This window comes from Tursiops truncatus, chromosome 3, assembly GCF_011762595.2.
Source record: "Tursiops truncatus isolate mTurTru1 chromosome 3, mTurTru1.mat.Y, whole genome shotgun sequence".
NCBI classification, from domain to species: domain Eukaryota; kingdom Metazoa; phylum Chordata; class Mammalia; order Artiodactyla; family Delphinidae; genus Tursiops; species Tursiops truncatus.
Window position 1 is genome coordinate 55441830 of NC_047036.1, and position 16647 is coordinate 55458476.

General features: G+C 40.1%; 1 protein-coding gene across 19 annotated transcripts in view; it reads left to right on the plus strand.

Moving 5' to 3' along the window:
- Positions 1-16647, plus strand: part of LOC101330933 (general transcription factor IIH subunit 2) — a 66619-nt gene that overhangs the window by 31526 nt on the left and 18446 nt on the right. For 10 of the 19 annotated variants that reach the window (XM_033852920.2, XM_019929899.3, XM_019929898.2 and 7 more), the window contains 6 exons: positions 877-1450; positions 3168-3267; positions 7602-7683; positions 8785-8836; positions 10609-10728; positions 12577-12676. In XM_033852920.2, the coding sequence (XP_033708811.1) occupies positions 877-1450; positions 3168-3267; positions 7602-7683; positions 8785-8836; positions 10609-10728; positions 12577-12676 (1028 nt within the window). Of the gene's footprint in view, positions 1-876; positions 1451-2408; positions 2694-3167; positions 3268-7601; positions 7684-8784; positions 8837-9291; positions 9564-10608; positions 10729-12576; positions 12677-16647 lie in introns of those variants that run through there. The other 9 variants (XR_004525801.2, XM_073802189.1, XM_033852924.2 and 6 more) reach the window with 9 other exon arrangements.

Consider the following 16647-nt stretch of genomic DNA (forward strand, 5'->3'; position numbering starts at 1 on the left):
AAATCTCTTTCCCACTTTTCATGGTTTGGGCTGTTTTGGCAAAAATGAAAGTACTAAGAAAGAGCCCTAGGCTGCCAAGTCCACCAAGCTTTGGCCGGTTCCTTCTGTAAAGGGAAGGAACATGATACCAGAGGGAGAATTGGGCAGATATTTCTTTTGTTTGGAATGTGACCCTCATCTGATATCCACTAAAGGGACTCTATGGGAGAGGGCATGAAGAGACAACTGAAAGGAAGGAGCTCTTCAGTCAAAAAGCCAGGTAACCTTGTGGACCGATAGAGCTTCCTGAGGAACCATTGCTGAAATGTACTGAACATATTAGTGACAAAGGAGCTCTTTTCCTTGCATTAGGTACTGCCAAATGAAGGGCATGCTTGGGCTTAATCAAGATCTTCAATTAGCTGCAACTGTTGCAGAAATGTGGGTAGATGGGCAAATTCTAAATCAGCTGAGCTGGATTAAGGCGGGGCACATAGAGCAAAGCTGGTAGAGTGGAAATATTCAACTCCACCTATAGGTATTAAGTGGAATACCTTGTTGATTCTTGAAATGTTGAGAATGCAAGCACACATCTTTGAAGTTGTTATATGATGATATGGGTATCCCCTATTTTATGCCTTTAACTTAAGTGACAATTGAGGCTCTGATAAGGGGGCCTCCAACTGTTTGGACTCCATAGGTGACCTTACTGTTGAGGGCAGGATAAAGGTCTGCTGTCACAGACCTACTTGCATATTTGCTCTGAATTGGGCTAAATGATGAGCAGAAGATCAGTGTTATTCAGAAGAAAAAACAGAAAGAATAAAGGGTTGAAACAAACCTCAGGACTAGTAAACCAGGTGGCGATGTTCACGAACATTTTCTTCCCGTTTTCAGAAAATGGCCGCCCAGGAGAAAGCCCCTGACGAGAGGATTTCCCAGTTTGATTATGCTTTGCTCCCGGAGCTGTCTGGTCTTCTAGGCATAGATATGCTTCAATATGTAAAGGAAATAGAAAAAGAGGAGCAGAAAGAACGAGAAAAAATGCAAAAAGGCTTTAATTCTCAAATGCGTAGTGAAGCAAAAAGGTTAAAGACTTTTGTGACCTATGACGACTACAGTGCATGGACACCCCAGGAGATGGCAGCGGCTGGGTTTTATTTCACTGACATAAAATCTGGGGTTCAGTGCTTCTGCTGTAGCTTAATCCTCTTTGGTACCAGCCTCCAGAGACACCCCATGGAAGACCATAAGAAGTTCCATCCAGATTGTGAGTTCCTTTTGGGCAAAGATGTTGGTAACATTGCCAAATATGATATAAGAGTAAAGAATCCAGAGAACAAGTTGAGGAGGGACGACAAAGCAAGATACCAAGAAGAGAAGGCCAGACTCAAGTCCTACCAGAAATGGCCATTTTATGCCCAAGGGACAGCCCCAAGGGAGCTCTCAGCTGCTGGCTTTGTCTTTACAGGTAGTTTGAAGTCATTTTCTGAAATATTTTGCTGGAATTAAGTTTAGGTTCCATGTTTCAGTTGCAATATTGTAAATCTTTCCTCACTTGGTCAATGTGTTATATTAGGTATAAGGTCTCTTTTATTAAAATTCAACTTCAGTAATTTCACTTTAGCTTTATTTTATGTGTAGTACATGTCAATTTACCAAAAATATATAAAAAATAAGATAGTGACTTTTACTAAAACTTTGGACCTTAGACAATACTTGACTGGATTTCTAAGGCCCTGAAAATAAGCTGTGAGGTCAGCCTGACCCCAGTCTCCTTCTCACCCATCCTCCTTTTGCTGCTCTGAAATGATCTTTCTTTGATTCTTTTAATTGCAGCAGTATTGTAGGGTTTTTGTTTTTGTTTTAACCTTAAAGCTAACTCTAACATATAGGGCAAGTTGCATTTCAGAAAATGATACTTTGTTTGAATTATCCTAGCCACGCCATAAATGTTATGACAGATCTGAGTGAGAATTGTGATAACAAAAACAGCTATCATTTACTGAGTACCTACTTGGTGCTAGGCATGGATTAAGCACTAATACTAATCTGACAAACTTGCCCTTTCCCCCCATTTCACAGTTGACTTCATTGAGGCTCAAAGAGTTTAAGAAATGTGCCTAAGGATAACCAACATGGACCTACTGTATAGCACAGGGAACTCTGCTCACTGTTATGTGGCAGGCTGGTTGGGAGGGGAGTTTGGGGGACAAAGGATACATGCATATGTATGGCTGAGTAGCTTTACTGTGCACCTGAAACTATCAAACATTGTTAATCGGCTGTACTCCAATATAAAATAAAAAGTTAAAAAAAAAAGAGACAAAATATTTCAATTCATCTCAGGTACACTGCATAGTGCTTGGCACACAGTGTATGTTGGATATATCAAATGTTAATTGTTACTATTGTTAATTAATTAATAGCAGAAGCTGAAGAAATTCACCTTGATGGTGTTACCCAAGTTGGACCCAAGAAGAAAATTTAAGAGATTTCTGGTATAGAATTCCCCAGATGTCACAGTGTGCTTATCACTTATTTCTTCAAGATGTTACAGTTAATGTCCTAATTGACATAGAGACTGAAGCAGAGTAAAAAGCAGAAAAAACGGATCTTTCTGTCGTGTTCAAAAAAGTTGGAGTCTGTAGTTTGATTGTAATTTGCCTACCAGTTTGTGTACCATTTACATCTCAAAATGCCTTAAACCTCAAGTAAGTTTTCTTCTTAGTTTTGAAAGCTAGTGTGTTGATCCCTTTGTAGTTCCCCTAAAAACAGTTGTCAGAAAAGAAAAATATACTTGTCAAATGTGAAGGAAAAAAAAGAAATGTGCCTAAGTTTCCACTGAAATTTCATAGCAAAGCTACAGCTTAGGTCTTCTAACCACGCTTTACTTCATGAGTGCGGGGGATTCCTCTGCTTCCCCACTACTTCAGTGAGCATACCGAGTCCAACAGCTTAGAGTTCTGTGTGTGCCTCATCTGAGAGGTGGGGTCCCAGGCTTCGGAAATGGTCACTTAGGGCAGTGGGGCTGTGGATGAGGATTCAGCCAGATGAGAGTGTGAGTGGGCAGATGGGATGGAGCGTGTCTCATTCATGCACAGAGCAGTCAACTTCTGGAGACACCCCTTCTGGACCATTTCATGGTGCTGTTGCCGGGCAATCTAAGTGTCTTCCTTCATATGCAGGTAAACGTGACACTGTACAGTGCTTTTCCTGTGGTGGCTGTTTAGGAAATTGGGAAGATGATGATGACCCCTGGAAGGAACATGCCAAGTGGTTCCCCAAGTAAGTAGATAAATATTTTTTGCTTGTAATTTTTTTTTAAGACAAAACAAAACTAAAGGCAAGAGTCACCTTCCCAGAGTAGAACCTTCAGTTTTGATCTTTCTCTCTCCTAAATTGGAACACTCCAGGATTTATTCAAGCAAGAAAGCCCTGATGATATCGTGAAAATTTTTAATTATATAATTTCAAAATAGTTTCTTACTGTTTTATTATCCAAAATACTAAGATATGTTTTGCCAAGTATAAGTTTCAGGATCTGCCTTAATAAACAGGAATAATTTGCATAGGGATGATGTAAAATGGTACATAAAGGAAGTTGGAAAGTAAGACAATGTTTAAAACATTATTACAAATGGTTTCATGCACTGCTGAATATATACCAAATGAAAACATTGTATTTCAAAAATTCAGTAAGAGTTTTGATTATTACAATGGTCTTGAGTTCTCTGCTTAGAAAATGAAGTGCTTTTAAAAATTATTTCTAATGTTGTGTTTACTAGTATTTTCTACATGGCTCTGTATCTACCAAATACAGATTCATTCCCTTAAGAATTTTTAAAACTTTCATTTTGGAAAATTTCATATACAAGTAGAGAGAACACTTATTGACACATGGCCAAATCATATGTTATCCATCTCTCACCCACTCCTTCCCCAGAAATAAAAATAACCAAATTATTTTAAAGCAAATCCCAGACATCATATAATGTCACTTGTTGGTATTTTAGTATATAACTCTAAAATATAAAAATATTTTAAAGAAACATAACCACAGTATCATTCTGTCTTCTAAAGAGGATTAACAGTAATTCCTCAATAACATCAAATACCTGAGACAGTGTTCAAATGTCCACATCCCCCCACCTCACTTTCTCTTTGCCATTGGTTGATTTGAATCAGGATCCAAACAAGGTCCATACATGACATTTAGTTGATATATCTCAAGATTTTTAATTTACAGATTTCCTCCTCCCTGACTTTTTCTTGTCACTTACTCATGAAAGGAGCCACGTAGTCTGTCCTGTAAAATTGCCTACACTCTGTGTTTGGCTGAATGTTTCTGTGGTGTCATTTAACATGCTTCTCTACTTCCTGTATTTCCTATAATCTAATAATTGGATCTAGCAGTGTGCTTCGGCTCATAGTTTATTTCTTTAACATATTTGTCATACACCTACCACATGCAAAGAAGTTTCTGGTTGGATCGTAGGTCCAACCAGACCTACAATAAGTCATCTTTCACATGGACAGCCATGCTCACAAAAATGGAAGTATGTCTGATATGTTAAGTGAAAAAAGCAGTATGCAAAATAATGTGTAGTATAAGCCTTTAAAACCATTCAGCCTATATATGGACTTGTTTGAAATATATATAGAAAAAGTTAAGAAAATATACAGACCAAACAATCGAACTCTTGAGGTTTGGGTTTGTCAGGAGATGAGGTGGAGAGGGATTTTCATATTTTACTTTGTTCACTTCTATCTTGTTTAAATTCTGGGAAACAAATGTGTATTTCTTTTATGGTTGAAAAGAAAGTGAGGGGGTGGGAGGGAGGAAGGGAACAAAGGAGAGAAGGAAGAGGGGAAGAGAGAGAGATGGAGAGGGAGATTGGAAAGGGAGGGGAGCTCTTCCTGACAAGCAGATGAGACAGTTATAGGGATACAGGAAGCCAGATGGTTAAATACTTTGAATGTCATTCTGGTTCCTTGACCAGTCAAGAATAGACACCCAGCCAATCATACTGAGTGTTGGCAGTGAACCACATGGGTGTGTACCGAGTGAATATCAGCCCTGGCTCTTGGGCACCTGTCGTAGCTGTAGCCTCGACAGCTTCACTTAGTCTCATGGCCACAATGCTTAGTGTCACTGGACAACTCCCAGCAGCACCATTCACATCAACCATCATGTGATGGTCTAACACCAACAAGAGTTGCACATCCTGTCTTGGGTGGCCCTGGTCCACCTTCTCTGACGTAGGACTGAGGGAAAGGTGAGAAGCATAGGGAGAAGATGTGAGTCCAGCACTCAGCTCCAGAGGTGGAAGGAGCTAAGGTCTGCTGCTATCAATACAAAGGGCAGGGCAGAGTGCAGAGGCTCGCAGATACACAGAGCCGGCCACTTGTGACCCCCATTACTGACCCTCTGAGTCTCGTGTGTAAAAATGAAAATGATAATCCACAGCTTGTAGGGTTGTTATAAGGGTGATGAGTAAAGTATATGGCGCAAATGCCTTGTAAAAACTCCTGTGTATTCCATGACCATTTGACCTTCCACCTATTTGTCGTCATGAGCATATGCTTAACCACTACATTTCAGAGCTGGAATTAGAACTAAGAATTCCCCGGTTTCTTGTTGGTTGTGCTCTAACCTTAGCAGTTTGGGCATCAATTTTGGCTTTGTTTGCTGCTTTTATAAACTATGGACACAATGTCTGAGTCTACTCCTACTCATTAAAACGTAGTACTCAGTGTACTAAATAATTGTAAATCAATAAAATAAGCTGATCTTTATTGTATTTTTTTAAATATTACATATATATTTGTAATTTATTTGTTATTTATTTTATTTTTGGCTGTGTTGGGTCTTTGTTGCAGTGCACGGGCTTCTCATTGCAGTGACTTCTCTTGCTGCGGAGCACGGGCTCTAGAGCACAGACTCATTAGTTGTAGCTCGCGGGCTCTAGAGCACAGGCTTTAGTAGTTGTGGCACGTGGGCTCAGTAGTCGTGGCTTCCGGGCTTAGTTGCTCCACAGCATGTGGGATCTTCGTGGATCAGGGCTCGAACCCGTGTCCCCTGCATTGGTAGGCGGATTCTTAACCACTGCGCCACCAGGGAAGCCCTTTGTTGTCTTTTTTTAAAGAAGTAGTGTCTATCGAGCACCTTCTCAATCCACACTAAGCATGTGGGGAGGGCCCTGTCCGTCATGTGCTATGCGGATTGTGTACGAATTTGGGTTGCGTACAGGTGTGGGGCACTCCTCGGAAGGATCTGTACATCTAAAACTTGGGGACCTTAGCTACCCAGAGTGGTGGCCCTAGAACAATATATGACTCACCTAGTGGAGTTCACTTTCTCATGTCTGTATAAGAGAACAGTGGCAAGATTGATCACTTCCCGTTAGTGGCAGAACTGGGACTAACATTCTGGCCTCCTGACTCTGAGCCCTCATGTTACTATAAAATCACTAGAAAGCAACCTTAAATTTGAATGAGAGAGATTTTTTTTAAGTTAACTTAAAAATTGCTTCTGGGGCTTCCCTGGTGGTGCAGTGGTTGAGAGTCTGCCTGCCGATGCAGGGGACACGGGTTCGTGTCCCGGTCCAGGAAGATCCCACATGCTGCGGAGCGGCTGGGCCTGTGAGCCATGGCCACTGAGCCTGCGCCTCCGGAGCCTGTGCTCGGCAACGGGAGAGGCCACAACAGTGAGAGGCCCGCGTACAACAAAAAAAAAAAAAAAAAAAAAAAAAAAATTGCTTCTGTTTTGTGGAAAGGAATGTTTTATTTTGTTTTTTTTAATTTATTTATTTATTTTTGCCGTGTTGGGTCTTCGTTTCTGTGTGAGGGCTTTCTCTAGTTGTGGCAAGCCGGGGCCACTCTTCATCGCGGCGCGCAGGCCTCTCACTATCGCAGCCTCTCTTGTTGCGGAGCACATGCTCCAGACACGCAGGCTCAGTAGTTGTGGCTCACGGGCCTAGTTGCTCCGTGGCATGTGGGATCCTCCCAGACCAGGGCTCGAACCTGTGTCCCCTGCTCCCCTGCATTAGCAGGCAGATTCTCAACCACTGCACCACCAGGGAAGCCCAGGAATGTGTTTTCAAAATGTATTCCATATACTCTTTTTAAAAAATTCAATTTATTAATTTCCATTGTATTTTTTTTACAGAGTAGTGATATATGTTTTTCAGTGGATGAAATTTATTATTGTTTGTTATCCTTGCTGCCAGTAACTTTTATTTAACCACAGGAACTAGATATAGTCACCATAGTTTAATTTAACAAAGAAAACCCCCTCCAGTCTATATATTACTGTAAATCTGTCTCTTTGATTGAATTATATTTTGTTTCAAGAGAGAAGATAATCTGAAGATTTAGTTTTAAATTATTACACATGTTGTTAATGGAAATAATAATTATATGAGAATAATGATAATTGTCATAAGTTTTGGGGTAAATTTTTTGACAGTTTTATCAAAGTAAAATAAAATTGAGCAATTTAAAGCACACAGAGCAGTAAGTTTTAACAAATGTCCATTGTGTCACTGCAGTTATATAAAGATACAGGACATCTCTATTACAGTATCAGGGTAAATTTTAATTCTGTTTATTAATTATAGATGTGAATTTCTTCAAAGTAAGAAATCCTCAGAGGAAATTACCCGGTACATTCAAAGCTACAAGGGATTTGTTGGCGTCACGGTAATTTACAACAGCACATTTTTTCTCTAGTTGGCTTTTGAGTACCTATTATCTGAATGAGAAGGGGGCGGCATCACTCTTTTGTCATGGGCTCTCCTTCTTTCTTCCCTTATTTCATTCTCCTACCTCCCATTGGGCAGATTGAAGAAAAGCATGTTCACTTGGTCAACTAGAGCCCTTAGAATTTTTTTTCAAGGCTGCCTTTTGATTGGTCTGTCTGCCTTCCTGGTAGTCTTACCCTCTTTGACTGAGGTCACCTCCCCTAGCTTCCCTTGGCCACCCCCATCTGAGTGCCCGCATAAGACATTCAGACCACTGCACACTACCCACAGTGGGCCTCAGAGCTCGTTACTTTATGCTCTATCGTGAAGGCTTCCCTAGTGACAGGTGATGGGAAAACCCAGCTTAAATTGCTTATGCAAAAAGAGCGAATTTATTGGCTAACACGACTCAGATGAGAACCCTGCAGAAAACATGGCCTGAAAGTGGGGGAGGAGTGTTTCTTCAGTTAGCAATCTGGGTGCAGTTTTCAGAGAAGAATCAGTTACTCAATACCTAACCACCCTTCTGAATCCAGTTTCCTTCCTATATCTCATACTTCTCATTAGTCAAAGGACCTCTGTGATATCTTGTTGTAACTTAGCTTTTGAGTTGGATCTCTGGAAAAACCGACCCGGAGACGGCTTCCTGTTGAGTATAAATAAACATTCACAGTATTTTTTTCTTCCCTTTACGCTGCATAAAAAATTACAACATTAATAGAAATACTAATTAAAGGAATAATTCTCTAACAACACTGACACTCAATCCAATGAAACTTCATTTGGGGGCAGGGTTGGAGGAGGGAGTTCTTTTAATTTTTATTCATAGATAGTTGTATGCTCCAAGTCGATAACTTGAATTTTTTAAAATTGAGGTATTGATGCACGATATTTGTTTCAGGTGTACAACACAATGATTCACAATTTTTAAAGGTTATACTCCATTTATAATTACTATAAAATATTGAATATGTTCCCTGTGCTGTACATTAGATACTTGTAGCTTATTTGTTTTATACATAGTCGTTTGTAGGATAACTTGAGTTTTAATTTTCTCCAGGGAGAACATTTTGTGAATTCGTGGGTCAGGAGAGATTTACCTATGGCTTCAGGTAAAGATTCAGACGTATTTCAAAAAGCTTTGCTTGTTTATTTCTTCTTTTGCTTTTTCTTTTTCAGCCTAATTTTTTTTTTTAACCCCTCCATTTTCCTCCTCATTTTATGGTGCCATAGTAATTTTTTAAAACATTTCATTAGAGTTTCTGGTCTCCTGGATTGACTTAGTTTTTTAACATAAATGAGCATAGGGAAATATGTCAGGGTTGGGTCCTTGACTGAATTTCCTTTAAAACAATTAAGGTTTCTGGATAAAATGGTTTTGAAAACATTCTTAAATGGATCAGTGTCTGTTAAGAAATTAAATGTGAAATAATAGAAAATAAATATTGGTCTCTGCCCCTAGTTCCTGGCAGAGAGCTCCTAAAATCCATGTAATTTCCTAAGTGATAACATCACGAGGTGCATCTCTTGTTCTAATATTGGATCTTTGACGCTGTCCCTGACACAGGGCTCCTAAAACCTTGTAAACTCCTACGTGATAAGAACACTGGGAGCGTCTTCGGTTTCCAATGAGGTGATTCTGGGTGAGCTCCTGGATGGCTTCTGGATGGGAGCTGGTCACTGGAAAGAGCAAGCCATGATTAGAAGTTTGAATTTTCAGCCCCACCCCCTATTCTTCAGAGCAGGAAGAGGGGTATAAATGGAGTTAATGATCGATCATGCCTGTGTGAGGAAGCCTCCATAAAAATCCCAGTAGTACAGGTTTCCAGGAGCCTTCAGGTATGTGAACACATCCACACTGGGAATGTGACACATTCCAACTCCATGAGGATAGAAGCTCCCAGATCTCACTCTACTAGCCAGTTCATGTGGCTGTTCATCTGTACCCTTGATTATATCCTTTACTAAACAAACATAAGTGTTTCTCTGAGTTCTGTGATCCACTCTAACAAATGAAATGGGGTAGGAGCAGTGTTATGGGATTGAGCCTTTAACCTGTAGGATCTGACACTACTAAGTAGACAGTGTTGGAACAGAGTTAAATTGTAGGACACCCGGCTGGTGTTGCAGAGAATTGTTTACTGGAAGAAAACCCCCATACACCTTGTATCAAAAGTATCGTGAATGTGATGGTAGTGTGAGAGTAAAGGAGACACACAGGAGGAAAGGACTGAGGTTTTTCCAGTACATTAAGTCATATTCCAGTTAAAACTCAAGTGACAGCAGGCATCCTGCGGCTAAGTGGAATAATGAAGCAAGCTTTCATCTTAAGGGATTTTGCAGTATCTAATTTTATTAACATATTTAATAAACATAAGTTGGTTTTCAGATCTTCAAAGGGTGCAGAAGACAGGAACCAAACCCCAGGGCCAGCCCAGTGTGGAAAGTCTAATAGAAACCACTGCATAGAGTGGATACCCAAAGGGCAAGAAACAAATGTGCCCGCTCTTAAGGGAGCTGCAAGGAAAGCTTGCCTTTCTCAAATCTGATACGAACTTGGGGTGGAAGGGAAGCTCCTCTAGCTTTTTCTTGCTTTATCTTGATGCTATGTGGTGAAAAGATAATTAGAAAATATTTTATTATAAAAAAATTTAAATCTATATAGAAATAAGACAATAGTAAATCCCCACCATGCATCTACCACTCTGCTTCAACATGTGGTCAGTCTGGCCTTGCCTGTTTCTTCTTTTTTAATCCCCTCCTTCAATTATATTGAAGCAAATGCCAAACATATTATTCTGTCTGTAAATATGAAAGGATAATTCAAACACTGATACTTGCAATATCAAAGCTTGCTGGTCTCACCATACGCTTTTTATTCAAGTGTGTTGCAATGGCAGCATCTTTGCTAATGAAGAACTCCGACTGGACTCTTTCAAGAACTGGCCCCAGGCATCCCCTGTGGGAGCTGCAGCTCTGGCCAAAGCAGGTTTTTTCTACATGGGTGAGTCAGCAGTTTGCCCCAGGCTCTTGCCTTGCTGCCCATTTAAACCCCACATACACTTCATGATCCTGGGCTCGTATTTAACTAAGCTCAACAATCCCTACTTCTTTTCATTATTCCTTTTTCTTTTAAAAAAAAATATTTATTTATTTATGTAGGCTGTGCTGGGTCTTAGTTGCAGCGCATGGGATCTTCATTGTGGTGTGCGGGATCTTTCTTTTTAGTTACAGCAGGTGGGCTCCTAGTTGCGGCATGTGGACTTCTTAGTTGTGGCATGTGAACTCTTAGTTGTGGCATGCGTGTGGGATCTGGTTCCCGTACCAGGGATTGAACCCGGGCCCCTGCATTGGGAGCGCCGAGTCTTACCCACTGGACCACCAGGGAATTCCCTCATTATTCCTTATATATTCCTTTTCCTTTCTGTGTCAGATGGCCATACCTACCTATAAGAGGAGCTGGGACGTTTAATTTTTTTCTGGGTAGCAATGTGCCCAGCTGAAAATTGGGTTTTCTGTTACTATGGAAGAATGAGAGATAACTAGGAGTGTGGATAGCAGTTTTTGCCACACACTCCTTGGAAGAGAAAGTAAGGAAATTGCTTTTAATGATTCCTAAGCATGTAGAATCTTCCATCGGTTCATAGTATTCTCTCTTGAGCTGCTGGTCATCAGGGAGTTCCACTCTGTAATGCACAAAGAGCGGGCAGGTTCCCCTCAGCTAAACCTCTGCCTGAGGTACAATAAGGTGAAAGGATATTGTGTCCTTCCTGGGAACCTTGCTGGCCTTCTTCAGACCAAACACACATGCTAAGTTACAGTGGAGGTCCATGTGGACCTTTTACAGAGGGGTCAAGTCAAGAATACCACAGAGCAGTACAGAGTAGGGGAATGTAGTGTTCACTCGAACTGACATGTTCCACTGGTACAAAAAATCTTAATGCCTCACAGGCTTAAGCATTTGGAAAGGCGGTGTTCCACCCTTTCTTCCTGCTCTCTCCATTCTGTCTTCCTCTTGCCAGCCTTCCTCTAGGACCCTCTGTCCAGTGTCCTCACCCTCTTCCTTTTGAACCTCCTCCTCTCCCCACAAATCCTAGGCATCTCACCCTTTTGGGGTCTTGCAAGCTCTAGGACCTCCTATTTTTATCCAGACACAAAGGGAGGTTTTCCTCTGCTCTGGCTTTACGATGCCTACAGGAGTCCAAGAAGAGAAGGAAGATGATGGATGCTCCATTTCTAGTTCAATCTTTTGGTAGATCCAAATGCTAATTTCCTTCCAAAGAAATAGAGTCTCACATGAAGACTTGATCCTACTTCTAGTGGAATAAACCTAGCAATAATGTAGTAAGAGGCATTTGCTTCTTCACGAACTTACTTACATGAGAGTTGCTATATTTGATCATATATATTTTCCTGAGCTCCAAATATTTTCTTTCTGATTTATTCATTAAATAAATAACTTACTGAGTGCCTAGTAAGTCCTAGGCACTCTTCTAGGTCCATGAGATTCATTAGGGAGCAAAACAGGAAAAAATCTCTTCCTTCATGGAACTTCAATTCCACATTCTGATTTGCAAATCTCTTGCTCCATAGAATGAGGAGGGGACAGGGAGAGGGTGTTAATCAGTGCGTGGTACATAGGAACATTGAATGTTACTTGTTCATGACCCCATTGGTGAGAGAAGAGCCCTAAATAGAATATTTCCTCACTGGTGACCCGATTTGTGACTTTGTCACAAAATCTGAATGAAAGTGCAAGTAGGGTTTTGCTAATAAAGGCCTGGTAGTTATTATGTGTGTCACTCGACAAATACACTGGCCAGTGGCACTGATCAAATTTCCTTACTTCTAGGTAAAAGCGACTTCGTCCAGTGTTTTTCCTGTGGAGGATATTTGTATAAGTTTGAGGAAGGTGATGACCCATTAGAAGAACACACCAAATATTTTCCCAAGTGAGTAGAATGAATGTTTAGTGTCTATGAATCTGGATGTATTGATACTTTAGCAATTTTCCCCTCATTTTATATTCTGATTAAGTCTTTGCCCACCTCTCTGATTCTTACGATGAAGGATGAGTCTTTCTCTCTTTCATGCCCTTGCTTTCATGACCCCTTTCCCATCTAGCCTTCCTCTCACTATAGTCACAGCACAGTTTTGGTTCAATCATTATTTTCACATTACATGTTTACATTAGCATGACTTCATAAAGGCAGAGCCTAGTAATAAATAATTTACCTTCCCTCCCTGTACCACTTCCAATTTTTGTAGTAAGTAACAATTGTCTTATTAGTATGTTTGCTTAGTTTTTTGGTTTTTGAGGTGAAATCCACACATAAACTATTTTAAAGTGTACAGTCCAGTGGCATTTAGTACATGCACAATGTTATGCAACCACCCCCTGCTGTCTAATTCCAAAACATTTTCATTATCCCAAAAGAGAACTCTGTACCCATTAAGCAGTCATTCCCTATCTCCCCAGTGCACCCTAGCTCCTTAGAGCTACCAGTCAGCTTTCTGTCTCTATAGACTTACTGTTCTGGATATTTCATGTAAATGGAAGCATGTAATATGATCTTTTGTATTTGACTTCACTTAGCACCATGTTTTGAGGTTCATCCATCTTGTAGAATGTATCGGTACTTCATTCTTTTTTATGGCTGAGATATATGTGTATATGGATATATATGTATGTATTTCAGTTTCTCCATCTCCTCGCCAACACTTGTTATTTTCCTTTTTAAAAAATATACCCATTTTCTTAGTTTTAAAATGTATTTAGTACCAGTTCATCTTCAAATTCTCCCAAATGTTTAAAACTTGCTGTCCGGTCATTCAAACTTGTAAGATAGCGCACCATTTTCATTTTCTTAAAGGAGTCTATTGTGAAGTCTCTGACCTGCTTCAATATGAACTATTTGTCCTGTAGTCACCCTAGGATCCTGAGATCGTTCTTCACGGTCATCCTAGGGATTCCTATTGCCTTTCTCCTGTGTTGTAGCTCCTGTTTCCTGGATCTACTGTCACCCTCTTCTTGGTTTATTCACTCACTGTGTTGTTGTTTTGTTTTGTTTAATTGTGGAATTGGATTATGTCTTTTTATTTTTTTAATTAATTTTTATTAGAGTATAGTTGCTTTACAATATTGTGTTAGTTTCTGCTGTACAGCAAAATGAATCAGATATATATATATATATATATATATATATATATATATATATCTCCCCTTTTTTGGATTTCCTTCCCATTTAGGTCACCACAGTGCATTAGAGTTCCTTGTGCTACACAGTATGTTCTCATTAGTTACCTATTTTATACATAGTGTCAATAGTGTATGTGTGTCAATCCCAATCTCCCAATTCCTCCCACCACCCCCATTCGCCCTTGGTATCCATACAGTTGTTCTCTATGTCTTTTTCTGCTTTGCAAATAAAATCATCTATACCATTTTTCTGGATTCCACATATATGTGTTAATACATGATACTTGTTTTTCTCTTTCTGACTTACTTCACTCTATTCATTCACTTTGGAACACTCCTCCACAGTTCCCTGGGAAAGATTGCAGAAGCGATACATGTTTTTAGCTTCCATTTAATGCATATATCTGAATATTTGTATATATTTTCTCACACTCATTTGGTAGTTTAGCTAGGTGTAGAGTTCCAGGTTGGAAGTCATTCTAAGTTGAACAGGCATTGCTATATTTTCTAATAGCTTCCAATACTGCTGTTGAAATTCCATGTCTTTCTGATTCTTAATCCTTTCATTGCAAACTACTTTTTCCATCCTGGATGCATTTAGGATTTTCTGTTTGTTTCCAGTGTTCTAAAATTTCATGAATAAATGGCTACTTTTTTTTTTTTTTTTTTTTTTTTTAAAGATTTATTTTATTTATTTTTGGCTGAGTTGGGTCTTTGTTGCTGCATGTGGGCTTTCTCTAGTTGCAGAGAGCGGGGGCTACTCTTCGTTGCTGAGCCAGGGCTTCTCATTGCGGTGGCTTCTCTTGCTGCGAAGCACGGGCTCTAGGCGCGTGGGCTTCAGTAGTTGTGGCTCACGGGCTCTAGAGCGCAGGCTCAGTAGTTCTGGCACACGGGCTTAGTTGCTCCGCGGCATGTGGGATCTTCCCGGACAAGGGCTCGAACCCGTGTCCCCTGCATTGGCAGGCGGATTCTTAACCACCGCGCCACCAGGGAAGCCCCATGGCTACTTTTTAATATTTATTTTCTGTAGCTCTTTAACCTTTTTTTTTTTTTTGGCTTATTTTTCACTCACCAAACTCTTCAAAAATGTTCAACTGTAAGAGAACATTTTTTTGTTTTCACTTTGTAATTAGTAAGTGCTCTTCCAGAAATAAATATTAATATAAACAGGTCTTAAATACTTCCACCTAATTCTAAGATTCTAAAGAGGATACAGTTTTGAAGGTGTTTTGACAGAAGTAGTTGTGTTTTTTTCTTTCTTATTTGGATTTAATATTTTGTAAATTTTTAAACAGTGGGGATATTCTTCTTAATTCTTGGAAAAATAAGCTAGGATGCAGTCTAATTTTATTTAGAACCTCTCCTAGACTCTATCAACTCCCTTTTTGTGTGGCATTTTTATTTTTCCTCTGCCTTTTTTGTTTGTTTGTTTTGTGGTTTTTGTTGTTGTTGTTTTTGTTTTTTGGTGCTCCATGTGAGGCTCAAATCTTCTGCCTCTTTTTTTTCTTTTTTTTTTGCTGTACGCGGGCCTCTCACTGTTGTGGCCTCTCCCGTTGCGGACCACAGGCTCCGGATACACAGGCTCAGCGGCCATGGCTCACGGTCCCAGCCGCTCCGCGGCATGTGGGATCCTCCCGGACCGGGGCACGAACCCGTGTCCCCTGCATCGGCAGGCGGACTCCCAACCACTGTGCCACCAGGGAAGCCCCTTCTGCCTCTTTTTTTTTTTTTTTTTTTTTTTTTTTTTTTGCGGTATGCAGGCCTCTCACTGTTGTGGCCTCTCCCGTTGCGGAGCACAGGCTCCGGACACACAGGCTCAGTAGCCATGGCTCACGGGCCCAGCCGCTCCGCGCCATGTGGGATCTTCCCGGACCGGGGCACGAACCCGCGTCCCCTGCATCAGCAGGCGGACTCTCAACCACTGCGCCACCAGGGAAGCCCCTGCCTCTTTTTTAAAATCACAAACTAGGATGCATTTAAAGGAGTACCTAAAATGTTTATGTATGATTTAAAGGACAATTAACAAAGAAACAAATGAACCCAGCACTAAAGTTAAGAAATTGAATATTATCAAGTCCTTAGAATGCTACTGTGTGCCCTCCTTCCCGATTCTGATTATATCCTTGTCCCTCCAATTCAGAGGTAAACATGATCCTGAAATTTGGGTTAATTGTTCCTTCTTCTCCTAATGGTTTCACCAACTACATGTGTATTATTAAACACATTTAACTTTGCTTATTCTTGAAGTTCAAATAAATGGAAGCATACTGCATGGTTCTTCTGTGATGACTGACTTATTTTACTCAAACTTTACACAAAGTTTTTGAGACTCATTCATAATTATGTATAGAGTTGCAGTTCACTTGTTCTCATTGCTATATAGTATATTGTTTTATGAATATGTAATTTATCCATTCTATTCTAGATTCAACATCTGGGTTGTTTTACAGAGTGTTGCAATTCAAATAATGCCACTATGAACCCTCCTGTACATAATTCCCAGTGCTCACATGTGTTTCTCCAGGATGCATAACCAACCATGGAATTGCAGAGTAATAGGGTTTGCACATACTCAACTTTATTAGATTATGCAAAACTTTTTTTGAAGTGGTTGTACTGATTTATATTCTCACTAGCATAGATGTTTCCATTCTGTCTGCTTCCTCACTAATTTAGTATTGCCCAAATTTTAATTTTTGTCAATCTAATTACTAATAATGTTGA